At 41.8% G+C, this 24,301-nt stretch overlaps 1 protein-coding gene across 6 annotated transcripts in view; it reads left to right on the top strand.

Moving 5' to 3' along the window:
* The window catches only part of ZNF665 (zinc finger protein 665), a 30,619-nt gene extending 6,442 nt beyond the window's left edge, over positions 1 to 24,177 (top strand). For 3 of the 6 annotated variants that reach the window (XM_031004637.3, XM_063701881.1, XM_063701882.1), the window contains 3 exons: positions 1,269 to 1,328; positions 8,729 to 8,855; positions 18,068 to 24,177. In XM_031004637.3, coding sequence (XP_030860497.1) covers positions 1,314 to 1,328; positions 8,729 to 8,855; positions 18,068 to 19,962 — 2,037 coding nt within the window. In that variant the 5' untranslated portion in view covers positions 1,269 to 1,313 and the 3' untranslated portion in view covers positions 19,963 to 24,177. The remainder of the gene's footprint in view (positions 1 to 1,268; positions 1,329 to 8,728; positions 8,856 to 18,067) is intronic. The other 3 variants (XM_055370429.2, XM_063701883.1, XM_055370428.2) reach the window with 1 other exon arrangement.
* The last annotated feature ends 124 nt before the right edge of the window (positions 24,178 to 24,301 follow it).

The raw sequence follows: 24,301 nt of genomic DNA, 5'->3' as shown, positions 1-24,301 counted from the left end.
GGAGTGCAGTGGTGTGATCTTGGCTCACTACAACCTCCACCTCCTGTCCTCAAGCGATCCTCCTACCTCAGCCTCCCAAGTAGCTGGGACTACAGGCCCGTACCAACACACCTGACTAAATTTTGTACCTTTTTTAGAGATGGGGTTTTGCCATGTTGCCCAGGCTGGTCTCAAACTCCTGAGCTCAAGCAGTCCACCCACCTCTGCCTCCCAAAGTGCTGAGATTACAGGCAAGAGCCACTGCGCCCAGCCTAAACATTCTTTGGAGGTGTGGGAGAAAAACTGTTTGAAGACCTCAGCCCTCCCTGATCTGCTCCCTCAGGACCTCTCTGACCTCATCTGCTGCCTGTTCCTCCTCGCTCCCTCTGCTCCAGCCACTCAGGCCCCTTTCCGTTCCCCAAGCTGCTCCTGCCTCAGGGCCTTCACGTGGGTGGTCCCTCTGCCTAGGACTCTGGCCCCTCAGGTGCAGGTGCAAACACCCTTCCTAACCCAGGTCTTTGTTCTGATATCACTTCCTCAGTGGGGACTTCTGTGACCCTCTCCCTGACCCCCGCTTCAGCATTCCATCCCCACCCCCACCCTCACCTCTTGTCTGTATTGGCTGTTCTGCGTGTTTCTCTGTGCTGCTTCACCTTCCACTGTCTGGATCCTGATGACAAGGCCCTCAGGGAAAGTACAGCCAGAAGGTGGGGGGGCTGTGCTGGGCGTGGCCCCTCTCAGTGGAGCTCAAGAATGCTGAGGCATTTTGCAAATACATCTCTTATGCCCCCTTAGCAGAGATTTTCATTCAGATAAGTTGCAGCCCAGCTTCAATGACATTTAAGATTGGTTCTGTTCTGTTATTCTGTATCTACCATTGAGCACCAGGGCACTGCTGATCGTTTCTGAAGGCTGAGATCAGCCTGTGACTCACAGAGGGGAGAGGGGCTGTGCTCAGCATGGGGTTTGGTCAGGGCTGGGTCTGTGCCCTGAACAGAAGCTCATTCCAGCCCAGCTCCCCACTGCTGCAGCCTGTGTGGAGGCTTCTCCAGGAGGGGAGTGGGTTCTAAAGAAAGATGTCAGAAACTCCCTTGTTTTTCCTGTAGGAGTTTCTTATCCCTGCATCTTTTCTGGTGCAGTGGGCAGCAGAGGAGCATCTTTCCTGTGTATAAGGTCTTCCCTGTATATAAGGTTATGGCCCAGGGAGGGGGTGTGTTGATTCTAACCAATAAACAGCATATTTTTGACATTCAGGATTGAATTCTAAAGTCTCTTTCATGTTACCCAAGGTAGAACCCTGGAAGAAGAGGAAGAGGAAAGCAAAGGAGTCAGGGATGGCTCTTCCTCAGGTGAGATGATATTCTCGGTGGATTGTTCTGTCTCCTTCCTTTCAGAAACGCTGGGCCTTGGAGTTGCGAGTCTTCTCTGAGTCTGAAGCATCCTGCCTGACAGGTTTGCTCGCACTCACTCGTGCCTTCCCTCAGTCCCTCTCATCTCACTTAGATTCCATCTCTGGTGACCCAGTGACATGAACTTGGGAAGAGGCTGCACAGGGCATGGGTCTGGGAAGGGCTCACACCCAGACATGGATGGAGACGGGGTGAGGGTCCCGTGGTGTCAGTGCTGTTGGGCAACATGGATTGTTCAGGACATATTTGAATATATTGCCAGCTCTGTGTAAACTGCGATAAGAGAAGCTGGTTATGAAGTCAGATGTTAGTGTGTACAAGCACCCACGAAATGCTGTAAAATGAGACGACTGTGGGGAAAGCTTTGTCACCTCATTTATATTGCATTTGATGCCAAACAAGTGAGTCACTGTGTTTCTGACTCCAAACTCCTTTTTGTTTTTTTTTTTGTTTGTTTAGACAGAGTCTCGCTCTGTCGCCTAGGCTGGAGTGCAGTGACGCGATCTCAGCTCACTGCAACCTCCGCCTCCTGGGCTCAAGTGATTCTCTCGCCATGGCCCCCCGAGTAGCTGGGACTACAGGCATGCATCACCATGCCCGGCTATTTTTTTGTATTTTTAATAGAGATGGGGTTTCACCGTGTTGCCCAGGCCGGTCTCCAATTCGTGAGCTCAAGCGATCCACCCGCCTCGGCCTCCCAAAGTGCTGGGATTACAGGCGTGAACTACCGCGCCCGGCCTTCATTACTTATATGCAACCAAGAGAGAAACTTATCCCTCAGGCAGCGCCCTGAAAAGACAGAATATTGGATGAATGTTTTCATACTTTTCCTGTCCCAGGAGAAATGGGAAATTGGTGTTTTTCTTGCAGTGACACTGCATCATGCCAGGGTAAGGCCTCTGTGAGCAGATGTCCTGTGTTTTCCTACTAGACTTCTGTTAAGAGTTCCAGCCTCTTAAATGACCGCTGGGTTTCTCACAAAGCAGTTGGTTCATATATTGCTACTACATTTGTGTCGCCATGGTGGAGGTAGTGTTGGGGAGTTCTAGTCCTCCATCTTATTGACATCATCACTTTAGTACGGTTTTATAATTTCTTTAAATAGGTCTGGAAACATACTTTAATAGGTAACATTGTATAATTCCTAATGTACTCGTCAGATGCGTTGTGTGTTTGTGTCTCATGAGAGCTGCTAAAGAAAGAATGAAGATTGTTTTCACAGTATTGTTATTAGTTCTTATACTTCAATGCATTCTTCTCCTGGGTTGTGAGTATGTCATCTGTTAGTTTTAACAGATCCAGCTCCTACTTTACCTTTTTCTTGGTCTCAGCTCAGGCATGCTCTGAAGTGGGCTTTAGCTGGAGCCTTGGTGAGCCCCGTTTTCTCTTTTTTTTTTTTTTTCTGATACAAGGTCCGGCCCTGTCGCCCAGTCTGGAGTGCAGTGGTGCAATCTCGGCTCACTGCAACCTCCACCTCCTGGGCTCAAGCCAACCTCCCACCTCAGCCTCTCAAGTAGCTGGGACTACACGTGCATGCCACCACACCCAGCTAATTTTTATATTTTTTGTAAAGATGGGGGTCTCACTATTTTGCCGAGGATCGTCTTGAATTCCTGAGCTCAAGCAATCCACCCGCCTTGCCTCCCCAAGGTGTTAGGATTACAGGCATGAGCCATCATGCCCAGCCCATTTTCTCCATTTTAATTTAGACCAAATGCATCCAGCATTTACTGCTTGATTATGATGTTTGGTGAAATTTTCTTGTTTAATATTAGCTTTTGGGTGTTTTTCAAATTTCCTTTGTGGACTGATTTTTAATTATCCAATAATTTCTTTGAGTAAGTGTTGTTGCAATATGTACTTCTTAAATCTATTAAATTAATGTATGATATTAAAAAATGTCCTAATCTTATGATTTCATGAGTAAAATAAACTAAAACCTCCATTGGGCTTTTGTTAATGCCTAAATATCTAAATTTAACTGGAAAAAAATAGTATCTGTACTTTTAATATTTGTATTTAATACCAATTGGAGTACAAGTTCTTACATATTTTTGTTTTAGCGTTTTTACAGCTTAATTTACAAAAATGTTTGTAAACTAAATTAAGTACAATTCATGCATTTCAATTTTCCCAGACTTTCTGAAAAGCACATGAGCAAAAAAGACAACTAGAGATGTCATCAAAAAAAATACATCGAGACACATCTCCTTATTTCACTTAATTTAACTGGTATATGTGATGTGCACACATGAATATGTAGATGCATACGCCCATGGTTTTATAAAAGACATACCATCATTTAAATAAATTGTATGTGTTTTATCATTTGAAATCATATTTTAAATATTTTCTGTGGCCTTAAATTTGTTCTCCACTGTCTTTTTTTTTTTTTTGAGATGGAGTTTCACTCTTTTGCCCAGGCTGGAGTGAAGGGGCGCAATCTCGGCTCACTGCAACCTCCGCTTCCTAGGTTCAAGCAATTCTCCTGCCTCAGCCTCCCGAGTAGCTGGGATTACAGGTGTCTGCCACCACACCTGGCTAATTTTTGTATTTTTAGTAGAGACGGGGTTTTACCATGTTGGCCAGGCTGGTCTCGAACTCCTGACCTCAGGTGATCCATCTAACTCGGCCTCCCAAAGTGCTGAGATTACAGGTGTGAGCCACCACGCCCAGCCTGTTCTCTACTATCTATTAATGAACTAATAGGATAGTAATATATGGACATAAATGCGTTTGTGTATATAATGACCTTTGGTGAAGTTCCATATTGTTAGCCTTGAACTTGTTTCAGTTTTTCTCAGTTAGGTGACCTCATGTCAATTTACTTTTGGTGCTGTTTAGGAAAAACAACTCAAAAACCATGTTTTCCTCTGCTCTCACACCAACACCACAATCCACACAGAAGACTTCTGTGGCCAAATGCGAGGGATTTCTCCCCACCAACAAACAGCAAGCAACCAACTGGCTGTCCTCCAGTTCAGTTCCAACACTGTCTGCATGAAGATAGTGTCAGATCTCACAGATTGATGGCTCAGTTCCCAAATGCATGTCCAGGCCTCTGAAACTTCTGACCGACCAACTTCAAGTTGAGGTTCCCATGAACCCTTCTTTGGGTTGGATTAATTTGCTGGAGCAACTCTTAGAGGTCAGAGAAACACTCAGTTTTACTGGTTGATTATAAATACTATTACAGAAGATATCAGTGAAGAGATGCATAAGGTGAGGTATGGGGAAAGGGGCGCAGAGCTTCCCTGCCCTCCCTGGGTATGCCGTCCTCCAGGAACCTCCACGTGTCAGCCCTCTGGAAGCTCCCTGAACCCACTGCACTCCAGCCTGGGTGACAAAGCAAAACTCCATCTCAAAAAAAAACAAAAAAAAGAAAGAAATTTACATATTTATACAAAACTCATAGCCACTTTTTTTTTTTTTTTTTTTTTTGAGACGGAATCTCGCTCTGTGTCGCCCAGGCTGGAGTGCAGTGGTGCGATCTCGGCTTACTGCAAGCTCCACCTCCCAGGTTCATGCCATTCTCCTGCCTCAGCCTCCCGAGTAGCTGGGACTACAGGCGTCCGCCACCGCGCCTGGCTAATTTATTTTTGTATTTTTGGTAGAGACGGGGTTTCACCGTGTTAGCCAGGATGGTCTCGATCTCCTGACCTCGTGATCTGCCCGCCTCGGCCTCCCAAAGTGCTGGGATTACAGGTGTGAGCCACTGTGCTCAGCCAAAACTCATAGCCACTTTTATCTTTGTTTTCTCTTTTGATTCTACCCAAATTTCCAGTGAGAAAGTCCTGAATTCAGTGCTGAAATTAGGTTTTTACATGTGCTTTTTTCTATAAGTGTGACCTTGTAATAAAGGAAGTGGTTTGTTGTCCTTGATAATCTCATTTGGCTCCCGTGTAGTTCTTTGAGATAATTCCCTTGCCAGCTGCTTGTCTTCCAAATGCGTGCAAACTATATTATACTACTTTATGCAAACTATATTATACTACTTTATGCAAAGAGACAGGCACTACTTTTTACTGTATCTTTCTAGGACTTTTTATTCTGTTTTCAGTTTAAATTTGCTTACCCCTGAGATTTTAAAGTCTCTTACTTCATAAAACACTATTTGAACTTGAATATATTAACACATTCTGTGGCCAGTTTTGCTCGACATCATTTTACCTTTCATTCTCCAAAATTCTCTCATTTCTTATACTTCTTTATTTATTTGTATTTATTTATTTTTACTTTTATTATTATTTTTACTTTTTTGTAGAAACAAGGTCTTGCTGTGTTGCCAGGCTGGTCTCAAACTCCTGGGCTCAAACAATCTGCCTGCCTTGGCCTCCCAAAGTGCTGGGACTACAGGCATGAGCCACCATGCCTGGCCAATTTCTTTATTTTGTAAACCTCATTTTCACAGTAGTTCAGAGGATTTCAGCCACAGTGTAGCATCTAAAAGACTGGGAAAGTTCTTTTCTAACCAGTTTAATGACCAAGAAACTATTCAGACCAATCTACATGTCAGTCATTCACAGTAAGTAGAATGTGAGCAGCTGCTGATAGATGTTGCACAAAAGGATGCTGGAAATCTATTAGACATTGGTACACGTTGTTACATAAATGAATTCTTCCAAAATGACCACCCTTTCAGAACCTTGGACAGATACATTGACTCCTTTGTGCTGATCTCAGACACTGAGATTCTAAAATGAAAACTCTGAAGGCTCTTCTTGACTATGTAGCCTTCCTTAATGCTTTAGCATTCCAAACCGCCTACTTACCCTCTTTGGAAGATTATTCAGGGCATTGTGAGCTGCTCTTTCAGGTAGCTTGCCTGTTGCTTAACTGATTGCTTAGGTTTAATTTTAATTCCTAGACAGCTGGGTACAGGTACTTGCTCTGTCATTTTTAGCCCTTTGACCTGAGACAGGTTTCTCAGCGTGTCTGTGAAACAGTTGTCCCCACAGTAAAATGGGAGCAGATCTTTCTCTCGTGGGCTACAGTGTTGTATGTGTTAGTACACGTAAAGGATTTAAAATACTGCCTTGCATATGGGCATTGTTCTTAAATCCCTGTCATTGCTATTGCTCTCATCATAGTTTTAAGGCTCTGACTTGTTATTTCTTCAAAGCCACTGTGGATGTTGTCATCGTTGAAGACATCACTCATTCTCTAGGTCATCTAGATGCTGAATATTACTTGATGTGTCCGACATAATATCTATCTAACACTGCTAGAGATAAACTTGTGCTGGACTGTTTTGTTTTGTTTTGTTTTGTTTTGTTTGTCTCCCTGTTACCCAGGCTGGAGTGCAGTGACACAATCTTGGCTCATTGCAACCTCTGCCTCCCGGGTTCAAGCAATTTCCGGCTAATTTTTGTATTTTTAGTAGAGACAGCGTTTCACTATGTTGGCCAGGTTGGTCTCGAACTCTTGACCTCAAGTGATTACCCCACCTTGGCCTCCCAAAGTGCTAGGATTACAGGCATGAGCCACTGCGCCCAGCTGATTTTGTATCTGTATATTTATTTATTGTCCACAAAACAAATCGACACTAATTTAGAGGGTATCATAACCTCTTAGGGAAAAGAATAATGAAATGATTAAACAGACATAACTTGCTCAAATAAACCTTAGTGTGTGAGAATATGGGAAAGGCCGGGCGCGGTGGCTCACGCCTGTAATCCCAGCACTTTGGGAGGCCGAGGCAGGCGGATCACGAGGTCAGGAGATCGAGAATATGGGAAAAACTGGTTCAGTTTTTTTCTTTCTTTTTTTTGTTTGTTTGTTTGTTTTTGTTTGAGATAGAATCTTGCTCTGTTGCCTAGGCTGGAGTGCAATGGTGTGATCTCAGCTCACCACAACCTCCACCTCCCGGGTTCAAATGATTCTCCTGCTTCAGCTTCCCAAGTAACTGGGATCACAGGTGCCTGCCACCACACCTGGCTATTTTTGTATTTTTAGTAGAGATGGGGTTTTGCCATGTTGGCCAGGCTCGTCTCGAACTCCTGACCTCAGGTGATCCACCTGCCTTGGCCTCCCAAAGTGCTGGGATTACAGGCGTGAGCCACCATGCCCAGCGGGATTCAGTTTCTTCTACTGTACTCTTGCAACACAGAATGCTTCCGTTCTCCCAGATGTGTTGGATTTTCTATCACATCAATCAAGCAATTCTGCAGTGGATATATGACCTGGGTGTCCTCCCATTCAGTTCAATTCTTAACGCTGTCTGGATATAGCATCACATTCCACAGGTGTAGGGCTCAGTCCCACAAGGGTGCAGCCACCTCATTGCCATTCACAAACACAGATTGTGGCTTGGGTTTCTCACTAACTGGCTTAAGTTGTAAATTCTCATCACCTTTTCGTTGGGATCAATTAATTTGTTAGAGTGGCTCGCAGAATTCAGGGGAACACTTGATTCACATTGATTCATTTATTGCTGAGGATATAACAAAGAATGCAGGTGGAAGCGATCTATTGGGTGAGATAGGGAGAAGGGGCTCTGGGCTTCCATGCCCTCTGTGGGTGCACCACTCAAGGAGCCTCCACGTTATCATCTGTCCCAGATGCTCCTCAGAACCTTAATTTTTTGCATTTTTATGGAAGCTTCATTACATAGGCATAACTGTTTACATTATTGGCCATGGATGTTCAACTGAACCTTCAGCCCTTCTTCCCTTTTGCAGTGTTGGAGATTGAGCCTGGAAGTCCCAACCCTGTAATCTTTTATTTATTTTTATTTTTATTTATTTATTTTGAGACAGAGTCTCACTCTGTCACCCAGGCTGGAGTGTGGTGCTGTGATCTCGGCTCACTGCAACCTCTGCCTCCCAGGTTCAAGTGATTCTCCTGCCTCAGCCTCCTGAGTAGCTGGGATTACAGGTACGCACCACCATGCCCGGCTAATTTTTGTATTTTTAGTAGAGACAGGGTTTCACTGTGTTGGCCAGGCTGGTCTCAAACTCCTGACCTCAAGTGATCCACTGGCCTTGGCCTCCCAAAGTGCTGGGATTACAGGCATAAGCCATGGCTCCCGGTCTAACCCTGTAATCTTGCCTTGGTCTTTCCAGTGTCCAGCCCACACCCTGAAGCTATCTAGCGGCCTTCAGCCACCAGTTAGTCTCATTGACCTACAAAAAGATACTTATCACCTCACAGATTTCAAGTGAGCTCTTTTCAGGAAAAGGGGATGAAGATCAAATCTGTATGTACCGTGATCACAGCCTGGATGTGTCAGTCTGCTTCCTTGAATTGAACCTATTCTTACAGCTCTCTCCTCTTCTTGTTTTATGTGAAGATTCAAACTTTCCTCATAGTGACTTGGTGAAATGTGTTTTTCATTTTAGGGACAGTTGACATTCAAGGATGTGGCCATAGAATTCTCTCAGGAGGAGTGGACATGCCTGGACCCTGCTCAGAAGACTTTGTACAGGGACGTCATGTTGGAGAATTATAGGAACCTGGTCTCCCTGGGTGAGGATGACTTTCTTTTAGAAGTCAGGGTCTGTTCTCGTGTATGTTCTCATTTTCCCTTGTGAGTCTCTTGAGAGCCCCTGCATTGCTCGATGAGGATTGATGTCCCATTGACTCAGAAATGAAAAGCCTAATCATGCAGAATCTGGACTTTAATCTTGCTGTTTCTCGAGATGGTCTGCCCACTTTGTGGAGAGTTTTAGAGCTTTGTATGCATAATACCTTGTACTAGACTTTTAAAATGTTTGATTTTCTGTTTTCTACTTCTGGGCTTTTGATTGAGTGGTTCATGGAAGAAAGCTAGATATCTGCGTAGTGTGGTGTTTCCTAACCACTCAGGAGGCATTCTGTGGATCAATTGTTGAAATGTTTTTCCAAATCCGTCTGCAGTTTCCTCTCTTCTCATGTAAACCTAAGGGTGTGATTCTGGAAAAGCCACAGCACATTATATTTCTTTTTTTTTTTTCTTTCTTTCTTTTCTTTCTTTTTTTTTTTTTTTGAGACGGAGTTTCACCCTCGTCACCCAGGCTGGAGTGCAATGGCACGATCTCAGATCACTGCAACCGCAACTACCGCCTCCTGAGTTCAAGCGATTCTCCTGCCTCAGCCTCCCGAGTAGCTGGGATTACAGGCTTTAGCCACCATGCCGAGCTAATTTTTGTATTTTTAATAGAGACAAGGTTTCACCATGTTGGCCAGGCTAGTCCTGAACTCCTGACCTCAGGTGATCTGCCCAACTCAGCCTCCCAGAGTGCTGGGATTACAGGCGTGAGCCACCATGCCTGGCCTTCTTTCTTCTCATAAGCAGGAATCTCTCCTTTTGATCTGAGTATTATCTCCTTGTTGGAACAAGGGAAGGAGCCCTGGAATGTGGAGAACCAAGAGACAATAGAAACTGGGAGTGGATCAGAGGTGTGATCACAGGTCAGAGTTCAGATGGGCAGGGAGAAAGCATCTCATTAGACAGTGTTTGAGAAACACCCTGAAAATGGGAGAGTTTTTTGGGAAAATAAAAGTTTATATCCTGTGATCACTGATAAGAATTTTTTTCCCTACCACTTAATTCCCTGTTCTTTAGATGTGTAAAACTTTATCCTTCCAACCTGCAGTGGCGCTACAGCCCAAACAGCAACACATGCAAAGTCTTGGTCATGATCTACAACCGTCTGTTACTGGCTTTCTATGAACTCTTAGTTCCTTTCAAAAGGGTTGCTCTCCTCCTTAGTCTCTCCTTCTGTGCTTGATTCAATCAAAAATCCTCATTTTTCTGTCCACAGAGACAGACGTGAGGCCTCCATACTTTTGACAAGTGCCCCTATCCATATTTTATCCCATTTCATGAGCTCGGAAGACCTACTTCCAAGAGATAGAAAACACTGGCTGCTTCTCCTTTGCACCTGGGGCCCCGGAAACTTCATGGAGCTCTCTTAAGCTTTCCTTGCCTGTTGAGGTCCCAGCTACTTCTTCTCTTCCACTTTGTAACAGTTTGTGGGTGTGGGTGACAAGGGGAGTGGGTTGGATCTTCTGAGATGGTCAGCCAAATTGTTAAGTACAGTGGACAGAAATGTCCTCCCTTTGATCCCAGTCCTACATGGGGCATGTATCCTATTTTTTTCACATTTGAGCATGGGATTCATTGAACAAAACAAACCTGGAGGCATCACACTACCTTATTTCAAACTGTATTATGAAGATATAGTAATTAAAACAGGATAGTACTTCCTTAAAAATAGACACATCAACCAGTGGAACAGAATAAAAAGAGTAAAAAATGCCGGATGCGGTGGCTCACCCCTGTAATCCCAGCACTTTGGGAGGCTGAGGTGGGTGGATCATGAGGTCAGGAGTTCGAGACCAGCCTGGCCGATATGGTGAAATGCTCTCTCTACTAAAAATACAAAAATTAGCCAGGCATGGTGGCGCACACCTGTAGTCTCAGCTACTTGGGAGGCTGAGGCAGAAGAATCACTTGAACCCGGGAGGCAGAGGTTGCAGTGAGCTGAGATTGTGCCACTGCACTCCAGCCTGGCGACAGACCAAGACTCCATCTCAAAAAAAAAAAAAAAAAAAAGTGAAAAAAAAAAACAAATGATGGATATATGGCCAGTTGCCTTTTGACAGAGGTACCAAGAACACACAATGAAAAAAGGACAGTTTTTTCAATAAGTATTGCTAGAAAAACGCAATATCCACACACAGGAGAATGAAATGGATGTTAATCTTACACCAGATGCCAAAATTGATTCAAAATGTATTAAATACTTAAATGTAAGACCTGATCATGTAAAACTACTAGAAGCAATCATAGGGGAAAACCTACATGACGTTATCAATGATTTTTTGGCCTTGACCCCAGAAGCTTGTGCAACAAAAGCAAACAGATAAATGGGGTAGCATCTACTGAAAATGCTTCTGCACTGCAAAGGGAACAATTAACATAGTGAAGAGACAACCTACGGATTGTAAGAAAGTATTTGCAATTTGTATATTTGACACCAATTTAATGTCCAAAATGTATGAGAAATCGAAACTACTCAATAGCATGAAAACAAATCAATTTAAAAAATGGCCAAAGGACCTCAATATACATTTTATTTCCTTTTTTTTTTTTTGAGACAGAGTCTCACTCTGTCACCCAGGCTGGAGTGCAGTGGCGCGATCTCGGCTCACTGCAATCTCCGCCTTCCAGGTTCAAGTGATTCTCCTGCCTCAGCCTCCCAAGTAGCTGGAACTATAGGCGTGCACCACCACACCTTGCTAATTTTTGCATTTTTGGTAGAGACAGGGTTTCACCACGTTGGCCAGGCTGGTCTCAAACCCCTGATCTCACGTGATCCACCCACCTTGGCCTCCCAAAGTGCTGAGATTACAGGTGTGAGCCTCAATATACAGTTCTTGAAGGAAGGCAGACAAACAGCCAACATCACTACTTGCAGAGATGCAAATTTAAAGCAGCATAAAATATCACATAGCTGTCAGAATGGCTCCTGTCAGAAGGACAAAAGATATGTGTTAGCAAAGATATGGAGACTGGGGGTTCTCATACACTATTGGTTGAATGTAAATTAGTCCAGGCATTATGAAAAATTATATGAACATTTCTCAGAAAAATAAAAATAAAAGTACTATATTATCCAGCAATCCCACTTCTGGGTATACAGTTGGCCCTTGAACAGCACAGGTTTGAATTCCATGGGTCGTCTTATAAATGGGTTTTATTCCAGTAAATATACTGGAAATTTTTAAAGACATTTGCAACAATTTGAAAAAGCAGACAAATTGCATAACCTAAAAATATTATAAAAATTAAGAAAAAATTAGGTATGTTATGAATGCATAAATTATTACTCTATTATTTACCACCATAACAAATACACAAATCTGGCCGGGTGCGGTGGCTCACGTCTGTAATCCCAGCACTTTGGGAGGCCAAGGTGGGTGGATCACCTGAGGTCAGGATTTCGAGACCAGCTGGCCAACATGGTGAAACCGTGTTTCTACTAAACATACAAAAAGTAGCTGGGTGTGGTGGCACATGCCTGTAATCCCAGCTAGGTGGGAGGCAGAGGCTGGAGAATCACTTGAACCAGGGAAACAGAAGTTGCAGTGAGCCAAGATCGCACTACTGCCCTCTAGCTTGGGCATCAGAATGAGACTCTCTTTCAAAATAAAAACACAAATCTATGATAAAAAATTAAAACTTATACACACACTTACTGCATGTGACACCATTTGCAGTCAAGAATAATATAAACACGCTGGGCACAGTGGCTCATGCCTGTAATCTCAGCACTTTGGGTGGCCGAGGCAGGTGGATCACGAGGTCAGGAGCTCAAGACCAGCCTGGCCAAGATGGTGAAACCCTGTCCCTACTAAAAATACAAAAATCAGCTGGGCGTGGTGGCAGGCACCTGTAATCCCAGCTACTCGGGAGGCTGAGGCAGAGAATTGTTTGAACCTGGGAGGCAGAGGTTGCAGTGAGCCGAAATCACGCCACTGCACTCCAGCCTGGGTGACACAGCAAGACTCCGTCTAAAAAAAAAAAAAAAAAAAAAAAAAAATATATATATATATATACACACACACAAATGTAAAGATATAATAATCATAATTGTATAGAACTAATTTTAGTACCTAGTGTACTGCCATACAATTTCATAGCCACCTCCTATTGCTATTACATGCAGCTCAAGTGTTGCAAATATTTGCTTAATACACTCTGTAACGCTAATCATCTTTAAGTAGTTCATCTCTCCAGTAAATTGCATATCATAATAAAAAGTGATCTCTTGCCGAGTGTAGTGGCTCACGCCTGTAATCCCAGCATTTTGGGAGGCCAAGGTGGGCAGATTATCTGAGGCCAGGAGTTCGAGACCAGCCTGGCCAACATGGTGAAACCCCGTCTCTACTAAAAATATAAAAAATTAGCTGGGCATGGTGGTGGGCGCCTGTAATCCCAGCTACTTGGGAGGCTGAGGCAGGAAAATTGCTTCAACCCGGGAGGTGGAGGTTGCAGTGAGCTGAGATTGTGCCACTGCACTCCAGCCTGGTGACAGAGCAAGACTCCGTCTCAAAAACAAACAAAAAAGGAATATAGTATATAATACATATAACATAAAAAATACAAGATACATTCTAATCGACATTATATGTTTATTAGTAAGGCTTCCAGTCAATCGTAGGCTATTAGTGGTTAAGTTTTTGGGGAGTCAAAAATTATACACAGATTTTCAACTGAGTGGAGGGTTGGCATTCTTAACCCCTACATTGTTCAAGGGTCAAGTATAGATCCAAAGGATTTAAATCAGCATATCTATGACATATCTGCATTCCATGTTTAATGCAGCATTGTTCACAATAGTCGAGTTATGAAATCAAACTGTGTTCATTAACAGATGAATGGATAAAGAAAATGATGGAACACTGTGTAGCCTTTAAAAGAAGGAAGTTCTGTCTGCCAGAACATGGATGGACCCCGAGGATATTTTGCTAAATGAAATAATCTAGGCACAGAAGTACAAGTACTGCACCTTCTTACCTATGTGTGGAATCTAAACCTCTTGAACTCATAGAAAGAAGAACGTTGGTTACAAGAGGGTGGGGTTGGGGAGATTAGGAAGATGTTTGTCGTTTCAACACAAAGGTTCAATTAAACAAGAGTAAATGACACATTTTTCACATGATGGATGCGGTAATAAGCGTGATTCCATCATTCCACATTGTATATATGCATCATGACATCGTTTTGTTCCCCATAAATATATACACCTGTAGTTTGCCATTATACAATAAAAGTTTTTTTAAAAAAATTATATTCCATTCCTCACACCAGTTAGAATGGCAATCATTAAAAAGTCAGGAAACAACAGGTGCTGGAGAGGATGTGGAGAAATAGGAACACTTTTACACTGTTGGTGGGACTGTAAACTAGTTCAACCATTGTGGAAGTCGGTGTGGCGATTCCTCAGGGATCTAGAACTGGAAATACCATTTGACCCAGCCATCCCATTACTGGATATATACCCAAAGGATTATAAATCATGCTGCTATAAAGACACACGCACACGTATGTTTATTGCGGCACTATTCACAATAGCAAAGACTTGGAACCAACCCAAATGTCCAACAATGATAGACTGGATTAAGAAAATGTGGCACATATACACCATGGAATACTATGCAGCTGTAAAAAATGTTGAGTTCATGTCCTTTGTAGGGACATGGATGAAATTGGAAATCATCATTCTCAGTAAACTATTGCAAGAACAAAAAAACAAACACCACATATTCTCACTCACAGGTGGGAATTGAACAATAAGAACACATGGACACAGGAAGGGGAACATCACACTCTGGGGACTGTTGTGGGGTGGGGGGAAGGAGGAGGAATAGCTTTAGGAGGTATACCTAATGCTAAATGACGAGTTAATGGGTGCAGCACACCAGCATGGCACAGGTATACATATGTAACTAACCTGCACATTATGCACATGTACCCTAAAACTTAAAGTATAGTAATAATAAAAAAAAAAAGAAATATTTCCATTAAAAAAAAATTTTTTTAAAGCCATCCAACCTATTTTCCAAAGTGGTTGTAGCCTTTTACATTCCCACTACCAGTGTGTGAGAATTTTAGTTTTTTCACATCCTTGTTAACACTTGGTATTGCTAGTTTTAAATTCCAGCCTTTCTAATCAACATTTAGTAGTTTAATTTGTATTTTCCTAATGACTATGATGTTGAATATCTTTTAATGTGCTTATTATCTATATATATTAATATTTTCTTTTGTGCAGTGTATGTTCAAATCATTTTCCAATGTTTAAAATTGGGCTTTTTGTTTTGTTAATATTGAATTTTGAGAGTTCTTTGTATATTCCAGATACAAAGTCTTTATCAGATTTGTGCTTTGTGAATATTTTCCCTCAGTCCGAGTCTTCATTCTTTTAACAGTGTGTCTTTATAAATTAATTCTTTTTTTCTTTTATGGATCATGATTGTGGTATCATATCTAGGAAATCTTTGCTTGATCCGAGGGCTACACAGATTTTTCCTCATGTTGGTTTTCTAAAAGTTTTATGGTTTAGATTTTACATTAGGTTTTCCTCTGATCTATTTGAGTATATTTTTCTATATGGAATGAGGTATAAACAAAAGGTTTTTTTGCATATGAATATCTAATTGTTTCAGCACCATTTTTTAAAAAGACTGTCTTTTCTCCATGGAATTGCCATTTATTCTTTGTCAAAAATCAGTTGTCTATATAACATGAGTCTATTTCAGTATTCTCTATTTCATTCCATTGATCTATTTGATATTTGTCTAATCAACAATAATCACACTGTCTTGATGACTACACTTTTATAATGAAAGCAGGTAGTGATAGTGTTACAACTTTCTTCTTTATCAAAATTGTTTTAATTATGCTAGATCCTTTCCATTTTCCTATGAATTTTAGAAAGCCTGTTAATTTCTCAAAAAATACATGCTGGAATTTTGGTTGGGATTGTGTTGAATCAATAGGCTAAATGGGGAGTGTTGCTGTCTTAACAATATTGAGTCTTCTAAATGCTGAACAAGATATATTTAGCTTTTCATTTATTTAGGTCTTCTTTAATTCCTCTCTGCAATATTTTATAGTTTTTAGTGTATAGGTTCTTCATATCTGCTGTCGGACTTTTCTCTAAGTATTTAATGTTTTTAAAGCTATTGCAAACTGCATTTTAGAAAACTTTCTGATTATTCATTGCTAGTATATAGAAATAAAATTGATTCTTTGGGGTATTGATAATGTATTCTTCAACCTTGCTAAACTCACTAGTTCTAGCAGCATTTTTGTAGAGTATATTGAATTTTCTCAAGGATGATTATGTTATCTGCAAATAAAGACAGTTTTATTTCATAAAAAAAAAATTATATTCCAGTTCTTATATCCTGTGCTGGTTCTGAAGTAGAACTCCTCTTTTCTTTCTTTCTTTCTTTTTTTTTTTGAGAGGGAGTCAGGCTGTGTCGCCCAGGCTGGAGTGCAGTGGCGCGATCTCGGCTCACTGCAAGCTCCACCTCCTGGATTCACGCCATTCTCCTGCCTCAGCCTACCAAGTAGCTGGGACTGCAGGCGCCCGCCACAACTCACGGCGAATTTTTTGTATTTTTAGTAGAGACGGGGTTTCATCATGTTAGCCAGGATGGTCTCTATCTCCTGACCTCGTGATCCACCCGCCTCGGCCTCCCAAAGTGCTGGGATTACAGGCGGGAGCCGCCGGCGCCCGGCAGACTCCTCTTTTCTCAAGAGAAATTGTTGGCCGAGCACCCTGGCTTACGCCTGTAATCCCAGCACTTTAGGAGGCTGAGGTGGGTGGATCACGAGGTCAGGAGATTGAGACCATCCTGGCTAACACGGTGAAACCCCGTCTCTACTAAACAAAATACAAAAAATTAGCCGGGCGTGGTGGCGGGCGCCTGTAGTCCCAGCTACTCGGGAGGCCGAGGCAGGAGAATGGCGTGAACCCAGGAGGCGGAGCTTGCAGTGAGCCGAGATTGCGCCACTGCCTGGGTGACAGAGCGAGACTCTGTCTCCAAAAAAAAAAAAAAGAGAGAGAGAAATTGTTGACAAATCCACAAACTATAACTTCCTGTAAACACGGTTACTAATTCTTGCCTACTGCTTATATCCTGAGTTGCTAAAATATTTTCTTAATTTCGATTATTATTGATAGAGGATGGTTTTTCACCATGTGTAAGAAATACAACTGTTGGGGCCAGGCGCAGTGGCTCACGCCTGTAATCCCAGCACTTTGGGAGGCTGAGGCTGGTGGATCACCAGAGGTCGGGAGTTCGAGACCAGCCTGACCAACATGGAGAAACCCTGTCTCTACTAAAAATACAAAATTAGTCTGGCGTGGTGGTGCATGCCTGTAATCCCAGCTACTCAGGAGGCTGAGGCATGAGAATCGCTTGAACCCAGAAGGCGGAGGTTGCGGTGAGCCGAGATTGCACCACTCACTCCAGCCTGGGCAACAAGAGCAAAAGTCCTTCTCAAAAAAAGAAAGAAAGAAAGAAAGAAAGAAATATAACTGTTATATACCACTTGTTAATGTTGCAAAATGTTTGCTCTGTGTGGGTATATAGGGGTATGTAGTTTTATAACAGGTATTCAGAAAAATAGTTTTTTCTGACATTTTAAAATTGAATTCCTCCTCGTTTTTTCAGTGCTATTATTGTTTTCCAATTCAAAGTTACTAGTTCTTTAATTATTCATTACATATGTTTGCTGTGAGTTATTTACCATTAGAGCATATCATGTTATGCTTCAGCGTTTACTTATGCGTAACAAATATGCTTTAAATAGGCACGATCTAAGAATTCTTTCTCTTGAATTCTGCGACAGCCATATAAAATATACTGCCAATTGGTAGCCTTGGGTCATGGTTGAAAAATACTCCTTTCAGGGCTAATATGGGTTTGCACAATATGCGTGTTTTGTTCACAGAATGTTTAAAACTAGGATCCCCTACTATTTGAATTACATGTTACCACCTTTTCTTTGATAAGGAATCCTGTTCCTTTTGTGTTCTGGAAAATTATGGTTCTGAAGAATCGTAAGTCTGTTCAACATAACTATTACTTTTGGTGTAACATTAGGTTTTTCAATGGGAAATAATTATTTACCTACTAGAATTAACTGGACACCTATGGTTGTTTATATCTTACAGATATCTCTTGTAAATGTGTAAACACGGATTTGCCACCAAAGGGGAAGAATGATATGGGAGAAGCGTTCTACACGGTGAAGTTGGAGAGACTTGAAAGCTGTGACACTGCAGGCTTGTCCTTCCAGGAAGTTCAGAAAAATACATATGACTTTGAGTGTCAGTGGAAAGATGACGAAGGAAATTATAAAAGAGTACTTATGTTGCAAAAAGAAAATCTCCCTGGTAGAAGAGATCAACGTGATAGAAGGGCTGCAGGAAACAGGCATATTGAAAATCAGCTTGCAGTAAGCTTTCAATCACATCTCCCTGAACTGCAGCAGTTTCAAGGTGAAGGGAAAATTTATGAATACAATCAAGTTGAGAAGTCTCTTAATAATCGAGGAAAACATTATAAATGTGGTGAATGTGGTAAGGTCTTCAATCAAAACTCACGGCTAACAAGTCATAAGAGAATTCATACTGGAGAGAAGCCTTACCAGTGTAATGAGTGTGGCAAAGCCTTTACTGTTCGTTCAAACCTAACAATCCATCGGGTCATCCATACTGGAGAAAAACCTTACAAATGTAATGAATGTGGAAAGGTCTTCAGTCAACCTTCAAACCTTGCAGGTCATCAGAGAATTCATACTGGAGAGAAACCTTACAAGTGTAATGAGTGTGGCAAAGCCTTTAGAGCACATTCAAAACTAACTACACATCAGGTCATCCATACTGGAGAAAAACCTTACAAATGTAAGGAATGTGGCAAGTGCTTCACTCAAAATTCACACCTTGCAAGTCATCGAAGAATTCATACTGGGGAGAAGCCTTACAAGTGTAATGAGTGTGGCAAAGCCTTTAGTGTTCGTTCAAGCCTGACTACCCATCAGACAATCCACACTGGAGAAAAACCTTACAAATGTAATGAATGTGGCAAGGTCTTCAGGCACAATTCATACCTTGCAAAGCATCGGCGAATTCATACTGGTGAGAAACCTTACAAGTGTAATGAGTGTGGGAAAGCCTTCAGTATGCATTCAAACTTAACTAAGCATCAGATCATCCATACCGGAGAAAAACCTTTCAAATGTAATGAATGCGTCAAGGTTTTCACTCAGTATTCACACTTAGCAAATCATCGAAGAATTCATACTGGAGAGAAACCTTACAGGTGTGATGAGTGTGGCAAAGCCTTTAGTGTGCGATCAAGCCTAACTACCCATCAGGTAATTCATACTGGAGAAAAGCCTTACAAATGTAATGACTGCGGTAAGGTCTTCACACAAAATTCACACCTTGCAAGTCATCAGGGAATTCATTCTGGAGAGAAACCTTACAAGTGTGATGAATGTGGTAAAGCCTTCAGTCAAACATCACAACTTGCAAGGCATTGGAGAGTTCATACTGGAGAAAAACCTTACAAGTGTAATGAGTGTGGCAAAGCCTTTAGTGTTCATTCAAGCCTAACTATACATCAGACAATACATACTGGACAAAAACCATACAAATGTAATGATTGCGGCAAGGTCTTCAGACACAATTCGTACCTTGCAATTCATCAGAGAATTCACACTGGTGAGAAACCTTATAAGTGTAATGAGTGCGGCAAAGCATTTAGTGTACATTCAAACCTAGCTACCCATCAGGTCATCCATACTGGAGAAAAACCTTACAAATGTAACGAATGTGGCAAGGTCTTCACTCAAAATTCACATCTTGCAAATCATAGAAGAATTCACACTGGAGAAAAACCTTATAGGTGTAATGAGTGTGGGAAAGCCTTTAGTGTTCGCTCAACCCTAACTACCCATATGGCAATCCATACTGGAGACAAACCTTACAAATGTAACGAATGTGGCAAGGTCTTTACTCAAAATTCAAACCTTGCAAAACATCGAAGAATTCATAGTGGATAGAAACCTTACAAAGGACGCCGGGCGTGGTGGCTCACGCCTGTAATCCCAGCACTTTGGGAGGCCGAGGCGGGGGGATCACCTGAGGTCTCGAGTTCGAGACCAGGCTGGCCAACACAGTGAAACGCTGTCTTTACTAAAAATACAAAAATTAGCTGGGTGTGGTGGTGCACGCCTGTAATCCCAGCTACTCGGGAGGCTGAGGCAGGAGAATCACTTGAACCTGGGAGGCGGAGGTTGCAGTGAGCGAGATCATGCCATTGCACTCCAGCCTGGGCAACAAGAGTGAAACTCCGTCTCCAAAAAAAAAAAAAAAAAAAAAAGTAACCTTACAAAGGAGTGCGGCCAGTTCTTCAGCCACAAATTCTTTCACAACATCAGAGAATTCATTCTTGAGACAATTCTTACAAATACAGTGTCTGTGGCAAACTTCTGATGAGTTTAAGCATTAACAGACATCAGAGTTCAAATCCTGTGAATATACTATGTATGACAGAAGCTTTATCCAGGTCTCAGAGCTCAATAGGCATCAAAAGATACATCTTTGATGAAATCACACAAATGTAACATGCATGCTGAGACTATTACTCCTGGACTACAGCTGTAGGTGGGGATTCATAGGAAGAGTAGAACTCATTCTCTAGTTTCCTCATAACCCTCTGCTATTATATACTTCAGCATAATCAGAAGTCCAAATGTGTTAAAACTTATTACATGATACATATCAAAGGTTGTAGGATGTTTGGAAATGGCCAATTACTTTCAGCTTATAAAATGTTTTGTTGAAGTATTTAAGATTGATTGAAAAGGCTACTATTTATAACTTCCAACCAGAACTTTGCAATGTGCTGATTTTATGCATGATTATACGCCTAACATGGTGTTGTTCGGGAAAGAATCAAAGATGGAAGGGCTCACTCACTTCATTAGGTGAGGATTATTTCTCTCCAAGCTCCTGAAGAAGAAAGACTCTGCCTTTTAAAATTAAATATAGTCTGAATTGGCACTTGGAAAGGGCAGAGGATGATGAACTATGATGTCACTCATCATCCTTATTGCACTGCAGGTGCCCTTCTTCTGACAGAAGAGCACTGTGGGTATGGAAAGAAATTCTCTACTGGCCGGGCACAGTGGCTCATGCCTGTAATCCCAGCACTTTGGGAGGCCAAGGCGGGCGGATCACCTGAGGTCAGGAGTTCGAGACCAGCCTGACCAACATGGAGAAACCCCATCTCTACTAAAAATACAAAAGTAGCCAGGCATGGTGGCGGGTGCCTGTAATCCCAGCTACTCAGGAGGCTGAGGCAGGAGACTTGCTTGAACCCGGGAGGCGGAGGTTGTGGTGAGCCGAGATCATGCCACTGCACTCCAGTCTGGGCAATAAGAGCAAAACTCTGACTCAAAAAAAGAAAGAAAGAAATTCTCTACCAATAGACCATGAAATAGAGCCAGGAAGACACTCGGATTTTTATTAGAGGAGAGTAATAGCTTATTACGGACTGATGTGTGGTACAAATAATGCAGAAAAGTGGAGGCTACCTTCTCCATCAAATGCCAATAGCTGTTGCATAGCAAAGATTGATTTTTTTTTTTTTTTTGAGATGGAGTCTTGTTCTTTTGCCCAGACTGGAGTGCAGTGACGCAATCTCAGCTCACTGCAACCTCCGCCTCCTGGATTTTAGCGATTCTCCTGCCTCAGCCTCCCAAGTAGCTGGGATTACAGACATGCACCACCATACCTGGCTAATTTTTGTATTTTTAGTAGAGACGGGGTTTCACTATGTTTGCCAGGCTGGTCTCGAACTCCTGACCTCATAATCCACCCACCTTGGCCTGCCAAAGTGCTGGGATTACGGGCTGGAGCCACCGTGCCCAGCCAGCCGAGCATAGGAAGTTTAATCAAAGTAACCAGAATCCCATGTTTCTTACTAGGATTTACATTAACTGCTGGAATCACATTTTATTACTATTTAAGAATGCATCATAGATTTAATGTTTTAACTAATAAAATTTGATGTATTTTATAAGTATGAATGAATCATTTCTTGCCAACATAGTTTTATCCTATCTCAGTAGCATACTTCATAACAGATAACAACAGTGCACCATTAAGCTATCGAAGGATCTAGAACAATGATTTCCATTGTTGGATCAAACAACATATAATTTTCAGAAGCTAAGTGTATTTTGGTTTTTTTGTTTGTTTGAGATGGAGTTTCATTCTGTCACGCAGTCTGGAGTGCAGTGGCGTGATCTCGGCTCACTGCAACCTCTGTCTCCCAGGTTCAAGCAATTCTCCTGCCTCAGCCTCCCAAGTACCTGGGATTATAGGTGCCCGCTACCACGCCCGGCTAGTTTTTGTATTTTTAGTAGAGACAGGGTTTCACTATGTTGGCCAGGCTGGTCTTGAACTCCTGACCTCAAGTGATCCACCTGCCTTGGCCCCCCAAAGCTCTGGGATTACAGGCGTGAGCCACCATGCCCAGCCCAGAAACTAATTGTATTTTGTACTTGAATTATTCTCTCCACACTCTGCCTTGGGATACTTATGTGGTATAATGAAAATCCCACAGAAAGGATATTTCAGACTCTCACACCCTGAAGTCTGCATTGCTCTTCATGCATATGCACAGTATTATTATATTTTTGCATGTCTCTTTCTTGCATGCCAAATAACACCTATGGCATTTATCTTGATGTACCTGAAGTGAAAATACAAGTATAGTAAAAATATGACATATTAGGAAACAAAAAAACTGTGGGGAATATGGATAAAAACAACAACATCTCTTTTTTACCCTTGGAATGCTCAGTGGCAATTGGAAAAATTAATATATATAAATTTTCTTTTAAGAAAGAACATAACACATTCAGATTTTTTTTTTCCTGGCAGATAAACGACAAAGTTTTTATGTTCACCCTCATAACATTTTGATCATTTGAACTTGTGACCTCTCTACTGGAACTGTATTGAACTTCACCTAAAGTTTGGTTGAGAAGTGTTATGAGACTGTTTATTACATAATGTGGGTTTCTGGGGAAAGCTGGGTAGACTTCCAAAGCTGGTCCAAAAATGGCTTGAGAGCCCAGATAAGCAACTTGCTTGGTGTGTTATGGTTGATAAGGTGTGGGGATGGGTTAGAGGAAGCTTTGTGTAGTTTGAACATCCATCTAGTGACAAAGGAGGAAGCACTCAAGCATGATCAGTTTGACCAAATGGGCAGAACAGGAAGTGCAGAGCTGTAAAAGCGTTAGTAGTACAACATCACAAAATGGAGACTGACGCTAGTACACTGAATTATTTACTCTGAAAACTTCTGAATTCTTGGTTTGGGAAGACCCCAGTTTTCTTTTTTGTTTGTTTGTTTTGTTTTGTTTTTTGAGACGGAGGCTTGCTCTGTCACCTGGGCTGGAATGCAGTGGCGTGATCTCAGCTCACTGCAACCTCCACCTCCCAGGTTCAAGTGATTCTCCTGCCTCAGCCTCCCAAGTAGCTGGGACTACAGGCATGTGCCACCACGCCTGGCTAATTTTTGTATTTTTAGTAGAGACAGTTTCACCATGTTGGCCAGGCTGGTCTCGAACTCGTGACCTCAAGTGATCCACCCGCCTCTGCCTCCCAAAGTGCTGGGATTACAGGTGTGAGCCACCACGCCCTGCCCTAGTTTTCTTGATAGTAATATTCTACATTTATTTTTCGGCTGTACCCATAGGACCCATTAAAAATAACACAACTGTTGAAAATGTTTTTGAAATCCTGTTTAGTTATAATGCCTAAGATGTTTTTATACTAACTCAGTGAAAATCTGTGGAAAAGTTTCTTACATAATAAATATGATTAGGCAGTTTTACTGGAAGGGCATTTCTCCAAAGGCTTTGGAAATGTTATTTTCAGTTTATGGTATTGAGCAATATATTTCATGGTTTATGTTCAATTGTAGTAAAATTACTTTTTATTTTTTAATATGATTTTCCCTTTTATTTTTTTCTTTCATATATTGTAACCCAGATGAAACGTTTAATCTTTTGTTAAAGTGAAAACTATAGGGTGTATATAAATAAGGGTGTTGTTTGGAGATAAAATTGTGTGACATGAAAATGTACATAAGACAATAGCGGGTATAAACTAGGTTCTCTATAAACATGAAAAAAGGGTATCCCTGTGAGTCTTTAGTTCAGTGAATGTACTGGGATGATACGTTAGAAATACTGGAAAACTATTCTTTAGGCGAAAATGAATCCAATTGTCATGTGGTGACTATTTTCCACACTCTGTTATCCACATCTGATAGAACATTAAGAAACAGAAAACAAAAAAATAGACCCAATATAGATTACAATT

This window comes from Gorilla gorilla, chromosome 20 (genome assembly GCF_029281585.2).
Source record: "Gorilla gorilla gorilla isolate KB3781 chromosome 20, NHGRI_mGorGor1-v2.1_pri, whole genome shotgun sequence".
NCBI classification, from domain to species: domain Eukaryota; kingdom Metazoa; phylum Chordata; class Mammalia; order Primates; family Hominidae; genus Gorilla; species Gorilla gorilla.
The sequence above is the reverse complement of the archived record's forward strand: the minus strand, read 5'-3'. Positions and strand labels throughout refer to the sequence as shown.